At 46.3% G+C, this 13,181-nt stretch overlaps 1 protein-coding gene across 1 annotated transcript in view; it reads right to left on the minus strand.

Moving 5' to 3' along the window:
• Positions 1-13,181, minus strand: part of NTMT2 (N-terminal Xaa-Pro-Lys N-methyltransferase 2) — a 624,679-nt gene that overhangs the window by 194,726 nt on the left and 416,772 nt on the right. The window contains exon 3 of the mRNA XM_069231083.1: positions 11,236-11,485. Within this exon, the coding sequence (XP_069087184.1) occupies positions 11,236-11,485 (250 nt within the window). The remainder of the gene's footprint in view (positions 1-11,235; positions 11,486-13,181) is intronic.

The following is a 13,181-nucleotide window of genomic DNA, read 5'->3' on the forward strand; positions in this document are numbered from 1 at the left end:
AAATATATTTTTTCTGGTGGGCGCTGACCTACATTATGTGTACAGGGGGAAGATAAACTTATTAGCAACTGCACCGTCAAAGTGATTGGCCCCCATCCCTACCCTTGCCATGTGACACATGCACTCACCGTTGTTTCATGCCCTCCGCACTCTCCCCCCTTCCTTCTTACATCCACCCCTCTCCACACAGGCATAGCCCATACAGCATGCTCCCAGTGTACTTAACTGTTTGTCTGGAGGATCGTAGAGTAGCGTGTACTGGGGGAGGACACCATCCACGAGTTTCTCCATCTCCTCCGAAGTGAAGGCAGGGGCCCTTTCCCCAGACACTCAAGCCATTGTCTCTTCCAGACCGAGGTCACAGCAGCATTTGCAGTGTAGGTCCTCTCCTGTCGAAGATCAGGTATCGAGTAATTGAACAGATAGAAAATGGCGGTCACGTCCGCGGCGGTGCGGACCGTCACCGCCGCATTCATCGTCATTGGTTCCTGGGACCCATAGGGTCCAATGTTAACCAATGCAGCATTGCAGCGTGGTCTTCGACCGCCTATCGCAACGGTGTACAACGCCAGCACAGTTACCTTACATCCCATTGTCCCACTTTAGAGACCAGGCAGCCGCCATTTCAGGGGCCCACATGGCTTCATTTTCAACTGCATCACACATACCTAGGCCTAGACTCAACACACATACAGGCCACTTTTTAGATTGTGATTGGTGTTCTGTGTAAGCTGTGGGTACGTACCTCTGAGTTGTTTGACTCTGTGCTCGCTGTTGTCCTTCATAGGCACCGTCCACTGGGACATGTGAGGAGATGGCGGTGTACCACCGTTGGTGGACCTGTCGACAATGGAGGAAAGACATGTGATAATCACATACAGGCTTGACCGTGCCACAATCCAGAAACTGTGCACCCAGTTGGAGCCAGACCTGATGTCAGCTATCCGCCATCCCACAGGAATCCCCCCTCAAGTGCAAGTGCTGTCAGTGCTCCATTTCCTTGCAAGTGGGTCATTTCAAACAACAGTGGCCATAGCATCAGGGATGTCCCAGCCCATGTTTTCCAACGTGTTGTCCAGAGTGTTGTCTGCCCTGCTGAAACACATGCGGAGCTACATCGTTTTCCCTCAGGTGGAGGATTTGCCTACAGTGAAAGGTGATTTCTATGCCCTGGGACATATCCCCAACATCATAGGTGCCATTGATGGGACCCATGTGGCTTTGGTCCCCCCCCACAGGAGTGAACAGGTGTACAGAAACCGGAAGAGTTATCATTCGATGAATGTACAGATGGTGTGTTTGGCCGACCAGTACATCTCCCATGTGAATGCCAAGTTGCCTGGCTCAGTGCATGACGCCTACATCCTGCGGAATAGCAGCATCCCTTATGTGATGGGTCAACTCCAGAGGCACCGTGTGTGGCTATTAGGTGAGCACCTGGAAGCTAGTCAGTGGGAATGGTTGTCTGGGGATATCCCTCCAGGTTAGTGTGTGTCTAACAGTTGTCCCTCGCCATTTGCAGGTGACTCTGGTTACCCCAACCTGTCATGGCTACTGACCCCAGTGAGGAATCCCACGACAAGGGCAGAGGAACGCTACAATGAGGCCCATGGGCGAACTAGGAGGGTGATCGAGCGGACCTTCGGCCTCCTGAAGGCCAGGTTCAGGTGCCTCCATATGAGAGGTGGATCCCTATTCTACTCACCAAAGAAGGTGTGCCAGATCATCGTGGCCTGCTGTATGCTTCACAACTTGGCTTTGCGATGACAGGTGCCTTTTCTGCAGGAGGACGGTCCAGATGGCGGTGTTGTTGCAGCTCTGGAGCCTGTGGACAGTGAAGACGAGGAAGCAGAAGAAGAAGACATGGACAACAGGGATTCAGTGATCCAGAAATATTTCAAGTGAAACACAGGTAAGAATACAAACCTGCCTACTACATGTACTTAAACACTACTATCTCTCTACTGTCTGTCGTTTTCACCCAGTGTATGGTCACTGAGTTGTCACTTTCCTTTACGATTTTACAGAACTCAGTCCCACAGTGTTGCATCTGCTTTGATTCCTCATGGACTAGAGCTGTGTAACATAGGTATGTTGACATTACAAATGAAAGAGCTTTTTGCCACATTAATTGCTAATACAGTATTCCGAAATCACAGACTGACTCCAGATTGTTTTGTGCTTTAAGGGTGTTTATTTTAGTGCTCAAAATTGGAGGGGGTAGCAAAATGGTGAGGGGTGATGGTGGAGGAATGTCTATGGCAGAGTCCAGTCTATTTGTCTCACAGGTGCATTGCCCAAATGGGCACAGGAAGTGGAGCTGGGGCAGTTTGAGGATGGACAGGGTGACAAGGTGGGACAAAAGGATGACAATCAGGGTGGTCTCATTTCTTGGTGGGGGTCTTGGCATCGTTCTCTGTCTTTGTCCTGGATCTCAGGGACCGTTTGCGAGGTGGTTCTCCCTCTGCAGGGGGTGGGGTGCTGGTGTGGTGGTCCTGTGGCGGTGCCTCCTGTCCACTAGCGCCGGCGGAGGTGGTGGGCAGTTTATCGTCCAGTCTAGTGTCAGGGGCCCCTTGTAGTGCCACAGTGTCCCTCCTGGTGTTGAGTACTTCCTTCAGCACCCCTACGATGGTGCCCAGGGTGGAATTGATGGTTCTGAGTTCCTCCCTGAAGCCCATATACTGTTCCTCCTGCAGGCGCTGGGTCTCCTGAAACTTGACCAGTACCGTTGCCATCATCTTCTGGGAGTGGTGGGAGGCTCCCATGATGGAGGAGAGGGCCTCGTGGAGAGTGGGTTCCCTGGGCCTCTCCGCCCCCTGTCGCACAGCAGCCCTCCCAGTTCCCCTGTGGTCCTGGGCCTCCGTCCCCTGGACCGTGTGCCCACTACCACTGCCCCCAGGTCCCTGTTGTTGTTGGGGTGGTGGGTTAGCCTGGGTTCCCTGTAGTGGTGGACACACTGCTGATTGACGTGTCCTGGGGACGGAGGTATAGGACCGCTGGGTGGGTGCTGTGCTGGTGTTTCCAGAGGGGGGAAGCTAGGTGGTGGCCTGTGACAGGCTGTGGGGAACCGACTGTCCCGAGGTCCCCGATGGGCCGGGCTGGTCATCTAGATCCAGTTGGACAGAGGTGCTGTCATTACTGTGGGCCTCTTCTGTTGGTGGTGTGGACATGTGTGGACCCTCCTGTCCGGTGACGTTGGGTAGGGGTCCTGCAGGGGTATAAAAGGATGTTTATTACATCTATGTGTGGCATGGTGTGCAATGGGTGGGTGACCATGTACCCCAGTGCTTGCATTCCTGTGTGGGACCTTGTGTGATGATGGTTTAGGGGGGTGTACGGGTATGTGCAGTGGGCATGCTTTAGTGATGTGTGTCCATGCTTTGTTGTTGCATGCAGGGCTTGGGGTGAGGATGTGTGGTTTGTGATGTTGGGACATTTGTAAGGAGTTAGGCCCTCATTCTGACCTTGGCGGTCTTTTCGCAAGACCGCTGAGTTACCGCCGCGGTGAAGACCGCCGACCGCGGCGGTGTGCCGCTGTGCGCATTCTGACCGCTGGGAGCGTTCCGCCGGAAAACCGCCAGCAGCCACACTGGCGGTCGGCGGGAAAGTGGAGACTGGTCAACCTCCACCGCCACGCCAGCAGAACACCGCCCACAGAATTACGACCCACATTTCTGTGTGGCGGTCTTCTGTTGGCGGTCTTCTGTTGGCGGTCACGTCCCTATGGCTCCCGTCGCCTCCCGGAGGACCAACGCACAAGGTAAGTTGATCGTCCGTGAGGGGAGGGGGTGGGGGGGTGTTGTGTGATGTGGGCGTGCATGGGGGTGTGCGTGTGAGTGTGTAGAGGGGGTGTGTGAGTGCGTGTATGCGGGCGGGGGGTGCTGCTGTGTCTATGGGTAATGTGTGCTGTTCGGCAGGTGCGCATGTCGGCATGTATGTGTGCGGGTATGTGTCCCCGTTGTGTATGTGTGTGTAGGGGGTGTGTATATGTGCATGTTGGGGGTGTGTGCATGTCGGGGTACATGTATGTGCATGTCGGGGTGGGGGTGGGGAGGGGGTTCGTACCACCTCTGGGGGGTGGCAGGGGGGTGGAGGGTGTGGGGGGAGGACTCGGGTGGGTAGTGGGGGGTGGGGGAGACCCCTATCAGTGCCAGGGAAGGAATTCCCTGGCCCCGATAGTGCTTACCGCCATGGTTCGCACGGCGGTTTCCGCCCGCAAGAAACCGCGGCGGTAGGCAGGGTCATAATACCCTTGGCGGTCTTGGGACGACCGCCGGGCCGGAGTGCGCAAACTCCAGCCCCGCGGTCATGACCGCCGTGGCGGTCGGAGTGGAGAAGTAGCGGTCGGTCGCGGCGGGGACCGCCGCGGTCAGAATGCCATTTTTAATACCGCCGGTCTGTTCGCGGTCCGACCGCCGTCTCTCCGCCGACCGCCAGGGTCAGAATGAGGGCCTTAGAGTGATGGGGTGAGGGTGAGAGTGGAGGTATGTGCTGGCATGCAGGTAGGGTAGGGGATGTAATAGTTAAGATTTGACTTACCAGAGTCCATTCCTCCAGCTACTCCTGAGAGGCCCTCAGGATGCAGAATCGCCAGGACCTGCTCCTCCCATGTTGTTAGTTGTGAGGGAGGATGTGGGGGTCCGCCGCCAGCCTGCTGAACCGCCAGCTGGTGTCTTGAGACCACGGAAAGCACCTTCCCCTGTAGGTCGTTCCACCTCTTCCTGATGTCCTCCAGATTTCTTGGGTGCTGTCCCACTGCATTGACCCTGTCCACTATTTTTCGCCATAGCTTCATCTTCCTTGCAATTGAGGTGTGCTGCACCTGTGATCCGAATAGCTGTGGCTCTACCCGGACGATTTCCTCCACCATGACCCTGAGCTCCTCCTCCGAGAACCTGGGGTGTCTTTGCAGTGCCATGGGGTGGTGTAGGTGATGTGTGGGGTGGTGTGTGGGGTGATAAGTGTGCTGATATGTAGTGGTGTGTGGTGTGAGGTGCGTGGAAGTTATGTGGGTGATGGTGTTGTGTGCCTGTGGATGCTAGTATTGTTGATGGTGGTGTCTCTCTCTGGCCTTCTATCGCAATTGTGGTCGTAAGGGTTTGTGGGTGATGTGGTTGTGTGTTTTATATTGGATTGGGTGTGTGGGAGTGGTGTGTGTATGTGTATCAGGTGTGTGTATTTCGAATTGTCCAATGTGGTAGTGTTTTGTAAGAGTGTGTGTATTTTGAGCGCGGCGGTGTGTACCGCCAATGGAATACCGCGGTTGAAAGACCGCTGCGTGGATTCGTGTGTCGTGATAGTGTGGGAGTATTTCTGTTGGCGTGACGGTGGAGGTTTTGTTTTCGCCAGTTCATCACTTACCTTTGGTGTGGCGGACTTGTGTGGGTGTCTGAATTTTGGCGGATTCCGTGCTGTGGGTCATAATAGCTGTGGCGGTTTTCTGCGGCCATGGCGGTGTGTTGGCGATCTTCTGCACAGCGGTAAGCGGCTTTTACCGCCAATGTTGTAATGAGGGCCATTGTGTGGACAAAATATCATGTCAAGAATATTGAGGCCAAAAATATCATTTGGTAACTTTCTATGGGTAGGCAAACTTTAGCTATGCTTGACTCCAAACATATGTATCTTCATGATGTATCTTAAAGGCATGTAGATGTGGAATTAAGAATTATAAATGTATACTTACCTCATTGTACTTACCTTCTCGATATTTTGGTTCTCAACGTTTTTGACACAATATTCTGTCCACACTATGGGGGTCATTCTGACCCGTCGCGAATGACGGAAGCACCGCCAACAGGCTGGCGGTGAGTCCATGCCCATTCCCATTCTGACCGCGGCGGTAAAGCCGCGGTCAGAAAACCGGGACCACCGGTTTCCCGCCGGTTTTCCCCCGGCTGGGCGAATCCGCCAGGGCAGCGCTGCAAGCAGCGCTGCCATGGGGATTCTGACCCCCTTCCCGCCAGCCTGTTTCTGGCGGTTGTCACCGCCAGGAAGAGGCTGGCGGGAACGGGTGTCTTGGGGCCCCTGGGGGCCACTGGCATGGTCAGTGCAGGGGACCCCTAACAGGGCCCCATGAAGCTTTTCACTGTCTGCCTAGCAGACAGTAAAAAGCGCGACGGGTGCAACTGTGTTGCGGCCCCCATTCTGGCTGGGCTGGCCGGCGCTAACTTGTTTAGCGCCCGCCGGCCCAGCGGGAATGTCCGAATGCGGGAAGCGGTATTTTGGCCGCATGGCGGCCAAATGCCGGTTCCCGCCTGGCGGACGGCTACCGCCGCCTGCCAGAGTCGGAATGAGGGCCTATATTTGTTTCCTCAATCTTCTGTCTGAGAACCGTCACATGTCCTTTAGAATGGGTCTGCTCATGTTGTCAGGTTAGACCTAACAGGTGTTGTTATGATACATCCCACACCTTGATATAGCCCAATAGAACCTGAGGACACTTGAGTAATATTGGAGGAGTTGGTAGGAATTTATAGTCAGTAGGAATATCATCCCCTACCGACACAGGACCTAATGTACCCACTCCTCAGGTTGCCATTTCAACAACCATTAATCCATTAACAATAAATGCTGTAATGGGCATGCTTCCAAATAAGAACCAAGGTATTCTCTTTTGGATCATTGATAGAGCATATGATCTAGAAGTGGTATACCACACAATACTGTATCATACATTTGTGCCTTGCTACGAATAATTTGTTTCCTCAAACACAAAATATAGGCTGCAGTCATATATTTTACAACATGCCACATATGGTACACCATTTCTCGACTTAGAATAAATCCAGAACCTACATGCAAAGTATCATGACATGCAATCGATCTGTAACTATTAAATATTTTCTGCAATTAGCCTAAGTAATATAACATGTGGCGCTCCTATGCTAGTGATTAGACAGTGACTTGAGGTGTAAGCATAAAAGAAGACAGATTGCCCACAATACTATCACAGGTCTACACTTCCAACAGAACAGACTCAGTGGGTACCCAAGTGTACAAACCTCAGCTTAAGGCAAAGCTAAAAACAGATCTTTGAAAGAGAAAGGGCAGGGCCAAAAGAAATCCCAGAAAGATTCAGAGAGGAGATTGAAATCCCAAATGAGACCATATGTGAGATTTTTCCCTTAAGGTATCATAAAGTAATTAGACCACCAGAAAGGTATAGCTATTCTAAGGCGCACTATTCCAGAAGCACACACCCATCAATGGCACAGAAGATATTCAGACAGGTACTCCGAAGACAGGAGGAATGATTAAAAATACTCTCTAAGGAGTGATCATTCTTCTTGCAAGAGAACTGGCAAATTAAAATGACTATATGTTAAATACTTCACACTAGTAGACTCTTTGTTAGTTGTCAATTTGTAGAACCTTTTAATATTGAAGCAATCTCCTTGTACAATGGTGTGATACACTCCAGACTGTTTCTAATGATGAAACAAGTGGCTAACAATATTTCCATTTGTAGAAACTCTGTGTAAGCGAAGCAAGTACCCTATACAGCAGGTGTCTCCAGCCAGTTGATCATGAGTTACTAGTTGCACCCACACCCCTTCAGAGTAGCTCACAGCCTGGAGCTCATTCCTAAATAAATACAAGGTCACATTTTTCCCTTCTAAAGTTAAGGGAGGGCTATGTTTATTTTACATTAATGTCACCAGGCTGCAGACAGTAGGGCCTGATAAGGATCAGTGATGGAGTCAGATTTATGACCCAGGTCACAGAGGTGAAAACCTGAAGCACTAGGGTATTTAACTCTTAAATAAAAGTCCTTGTCAACTCAGTATTGGAAAAAAATAATGTTTCCCAATGCTTTTAATTTGGAGAAAATGAAACTGAAACGCTAACTTATAATTAAGTTATCTTTTCATTTTAATTTCCTCAAATTATTTTTCAAAGTGTTTCATTTTAAAAAAGCAGACCCTTTTGCTCCCAGTGGCCATTAGAACACTGTGGAATATTTATAACTGTAAAATCCAATCATTTTTTGAATGGGAGAAATTTAAAGTGCAGAAAAATGTTCCACATTATGAACATTTTTGCACTTTCAATTTCTCCCATTTAAAAATATGGTTGTATGTTTGTGTTATACTTGTAACGGTGCCAGATATGGTGAAAGGTATTCCCTGTGCCACAAGTACATATGGCACCGGCTCTCAGTTACCCATACACATATATCCTATTCATATGCACACATGTTCATACATCCCCAAAGACCATGTTCCCACTGACGCACGTGGCAGCCCTGTCATATTGCCTCCAGACAAAGTATTTTGTTGAAACCACAGCATCTGGCTCTATGAACAGTCAAGAAAGTTTGATGTGGGGGTGTTTGGTAATAATGCACAAGTCGTTTAGCCTTTGGTAGCTCACGATGATTTTCACTAGTCAGAAGTAGCTCTCGCTACAGAAAAGGTTGGAGACCCCTGCTGTACAGCATTCTGATAAATTAAACAAAAACTCTGTACTGCACTTTGAATCTCTCTAATCATGTTTGTGCTTTAGAAAGATCCAAAACAAATAAAATAAATAAATATGTCACAGAAAAATAGAATTCTCCTGCAGACAGAATAGGGATGACAGTGCTGCTAGACAGCACATTAGAAATTACCAATCACAGTCTCCAGAAGCTTCAGTAGACCTGTCTGACTTCATAATACATTCAGATCGAGACTCCAATGGCCTCAAAACTGAACCTAGTCAAATTCAGAAAATCAGACTTCAAATAGATGAAGATATTAAAAAGACTCATAAAAAAGGTTTTGGTCTCATTTATCAAAGGTTTATGATATAATATTAGCAGACGAAAGGCGTCCACATGTTATTATAGAAGCGGTCAGACAAGACGAATTTTCATTTGGTGTGTGAAATATAGTTCCAAGGCTGTAGCATGAGTTATGAATCGAGCTCCTAACCAAAACTTGTGAATTTCAGTATTTATTTGTTGTAATGCAAGCTTTAACTGAATTTTGTAGACAGGACTAAAAGAGGAGCATGTGGTATTTGTAGGCATTGCAGAACAGATACACAATGAGAGTTTAGTGCATATTGTGCTCTCTACTATTTTGCCAAAAACCAGAAAAAATATGCTTGCTTGTGATACTCCATGATGCTCTTCATTTTGGCACCACAATATGTTAATATAGAACAAAACACAACCTACACTCAGTGAAAGTGTTATTTGGATGGTGGTATTTACCCTAAAAATTCTCACTTGGGTGTAAACAAACCTATTAATAATGTGCACATTAGGTGTGAACCATATTAGCTATGAGTCGTTTGGAGACCCTCAAAGACTTTATCATAAGGAAGATATGGGAATGACCTCAAATGGATCAGGGCTGATAATAATGAAATGCAATCTTGGACTCTAAATATACAAACATCAGTTGTATCCAACATGGCCTACTCACAAATGATACTGAAGGACTCGATAATGGCTCTTAAAATTTTGGATAAATGTTTTGCAAGCCAATTCAGGGGCTCACTTCTTACCTCCCTCCAGTTTAACCATACCATACATGGGAAGGAAGTTCTCTTCGAAGACTAGGCTAAAAAGGTATTAATTAGGTTGGTGAAGGATCTTGGAAATATACCTAACATCCTACTTTCATTTGCAATGCAGCAGGAGAGCTACAAACTCCCAACTATGGATTTCTCCAAACATATTAAGCTCACAGTTGCCTTGGAGAGAATCAATAATCTACATGAATCAGACACCATACGTTTCCTCACCAAAATGACTTCTCATAGTCACAAAGTTGTAAGAATATACAAAATATTCAACAAAACAAAACCCTCAGACACCTCATATGCCCAAATGACATGGCAAAACTTTGTTGACTATTTGAATGACATTCCATTGACAAATCAAGAGTGGTCTATATCCTCGAAAACTCAATGAAACATAAGACCCCCCCCCCCCCACTATACCAAGGTAAATTGTCATTCATAAATCATTCTTGACCCCTGAGAAACTTAATAAGCAGGGCCTGATTCCTCCAAAGGTGGAATTGCTCAGAACATATGGCTGATGTATATGTCAAATCAAACATACTATTTCAAATATCTCCAAAATCAACTTCACCATTGGTCTCCAAACTAACATCCTAGGTCCATGGCATATGACCCTTTCTGATGATCTAGATCAATATGACTGACTCCTATTAAACATCCTGTTGAGGATTGTTAAAGAAACGATCCTCAGCAAGCGGAAATGTTCTAAAAATCTCTCTTTCTACACATGTCGGGCTTAGGTCTGGTTTACAACATCCTTGCTAACTAAAGTTTGAGTTATAGAACCTCTGTCGACTCATGTAGCAAACTCTTATCTCCAATAAATAAAATCACCTTATAATTAGGCTGAAACGTGCTCATCTGCATTCCCATATTGATAATTGAACAGTTAAACACCTGTGATCATACAGCGTCAGTAGAGTTAGTTCCCCTAACCTCTTCCCTTCCTCTGTTCCTGACTTTATATCCCATATCCTTGGGTCATCCTCCCCTTCTATATTCCTTCTCTCTCTTCATACTTCTTTTTCAAGTCCTCTCTCTCTCCTCCTTGTCTTTTCTCTCTATTCTATCCCTCCTGGCAACACCAGTGCAGTTAATACTCATCACCGACCTTCCCTCTCATGTTATGATGCATTCTTCATTTAAATGTAATGAAACAGTTTACACTTTGCCACTGCTTTGTGTATCTAGAACGTATTGAAGCGAAATCCGGTATTAAATTTGTATTGGGTTCTAATTGTTAATATTGTTTTGTCTTCCTTTTCTAAAATAATAACATTTTTAAGGAAAAAAATGCAATGTTAGGTAAATGGGGAGTGGGCAACTAAATATTCATTATTCTACAATGAAAATTAGGCCACACACTACACTTACTCAAGCTAGACTTTGCACTATCCTGCGTAGAGAAGAGTTTTCAAGCAGTTTGGAATGATCTCCCTACCCCTTAGTTGTCAGGGTTATACAGATTTAAACATGCCGCGTTTCTAAATCAGGAAGGGCAGAGACATGCTAAAACAGCAATGTAATATTGCTGTAAGTTTAAAATTGTTAAACTGATTACAGAAGAAGAAAATACACAAATAATTTTTCTTAGCCTTTTTATTTACTATACAAAATACATCTATTCAAATGAGGAAATATACTGGCTTGATAAATGTGCAAAAGGCGACTTTATAAAATGCTATGTTAGGTGCAAGATGACAATTCAGCACTGACCTGTAACCCATTGAATCCAGATGACATCATACTTTTTCATGACTGGAGTAAATTCTTGCAGGTCATAGCAATAGAGCGCTTCAACTTTGTCGACTCCTTCTTCCAGGTAGTTTTGTGCCTCTTCAAGAAAGGGTTCCATCATGTCCACTAGTTCAATATTGTCGAATATTGGCAAGAGAACATTCTTGCTGACCCTTCCAATTCCCGATCCACAGTCCAGAGCGTATCCAGTGCAAGCCTTTCCTGGACCCTGTACAATAAATATTAAAAAGGCAGTAAACATTTGTTAAACTCAAATGAGAGTCAAATCAAAGTGTATTTAGCAAACTTCACTGATTGAAACATCTACCACTGATCACAAAATAGATGTTATGCTCCCAAATGCACTTGTTTTAGAGACTTTGGGAGCTGAAAGCATTTTCCACCCAGAGAGGACTGGTAATGAAGTAAATCAAGTTAATCACTAAATTCAGGTTGGGAAAGGGGAGATGGATCACCTTGCAGTACAACAGGACAGACTTACCTAAATGTAGAGGCATTTAGAAGTAGTTCCACGCAGTAGCTAAATGTGGGATGAGAAGTATTTAGGTGTATTGACATTAGTTGGTACCCTAAATATCTACAACTGTGCAAAAACTATTAGCATATAATGTTGGACTGTATTACATTGGACAATTAAATAAGGGATAAAGCACCCCTACCATACATTATAAGGATATTGCAAGTCACCAAGGAGTTCAATAACCATATAGAGGAATGAGGCCAAAGGTCAAGTTCATTTATAAGGTTATGGTACTCCAAGGTGACATGTATAATTATCATGTACGCCAGGGGATACTTTGCCCCATATAATACATGGTCACTCAGTTTCTTTTCAACTCAACCCCGTCTTCCATCACCCCCTCACAGATACCATCTACCCTCAATTGAGGCCTACACCCCTGTTTGGTGGCCTGAATCTATATGCCGGAAGTATCTACTCATGCCCTACTGTTCGAACTCAAGTGATGCTTTGTTACCATGCTATGTCCATCTGTATTCTGTTCCTATTAACCAAGCTCTGTATCAATATGTATGCTTAGCCAATACGTCATTTCAAACGGCACATCTTGTTGCTTGTATTTACCTTGTTGTGAAACCCTATAAAAACAGTTACAAAAAAAATAAAAAACTGTCACACATCACCTTTCCCACAAACCACTTAAAACCTTGGTATGCAGCTCTTTCATCTGAAAGAGCGAGCATGTTTGCATAAATGAAGAATAAAACTTAAACCTCTAGGGCAAAATTAAGCACTTCAAAAACCTGTTAGATATTTGTTGAAAACAGATGCTAAACACAGTTCAATACAAGTCTTTTTAAAAAAAAAAAAAAAAAAGCTGCAGTTGCTTGGAAGGTGTGCAGAAAGATTATAGGCCTGATTTAGAGTTTGGCGGTTGGGTTACACCATCACAAAGGTGACAGATATCCCGTCTGCTGTATTATGGCGTCCATAGGAAATAATGGAATCATAACATGGCAGACAGGAAATCCGTCACATTTGTGATGGAGTACCCAACACTGCCTTTAATATCAGGTGCCTCATGGCCATCCTTGAAGACAACTCGTATGATCGGAAAAAAGCTGCTGTGTTAGAAGTTGATATTGAGAAGGCATTTGACAGCCTTGAATAGGACTACTTATACAATGTTATGGGCCTCATGGGAATAGGCCTTTGTAGCCTGGACACGTCTTCAATACACTAGCCCCACGGCTAGAGTGATGATGGGCCAACACATCTCTGACAGCTTCACAGTGGCGAGGGTCATGAAGAAGGGCTACCCGCTGTCCCACCTGCTGTTTGCCATTGCTGCGGAACCCCTGGCGTTAGCTAAATCAGAGACATACTACGAGGGCATTAGAGCGGGGAATATAATGCAGAGGATAGCTCTATAAGCTGATGATCT

Source organism: Pleurodeles waltl, chromosome 4_2 (genome assembly GCF_031143425.1).
Source record: "Pleurodeles waltl isolate 20211129_DDA chromosome 4_2, aPleWal1.hap1.20221129, whole genome shotgun sequence".
Lineage (NCBI taxonomy): Eukaryota > Metazoa > Chordata > Amphibia > Caudata > Salamandridae > Pleurodeles > Pleurodeles waltl.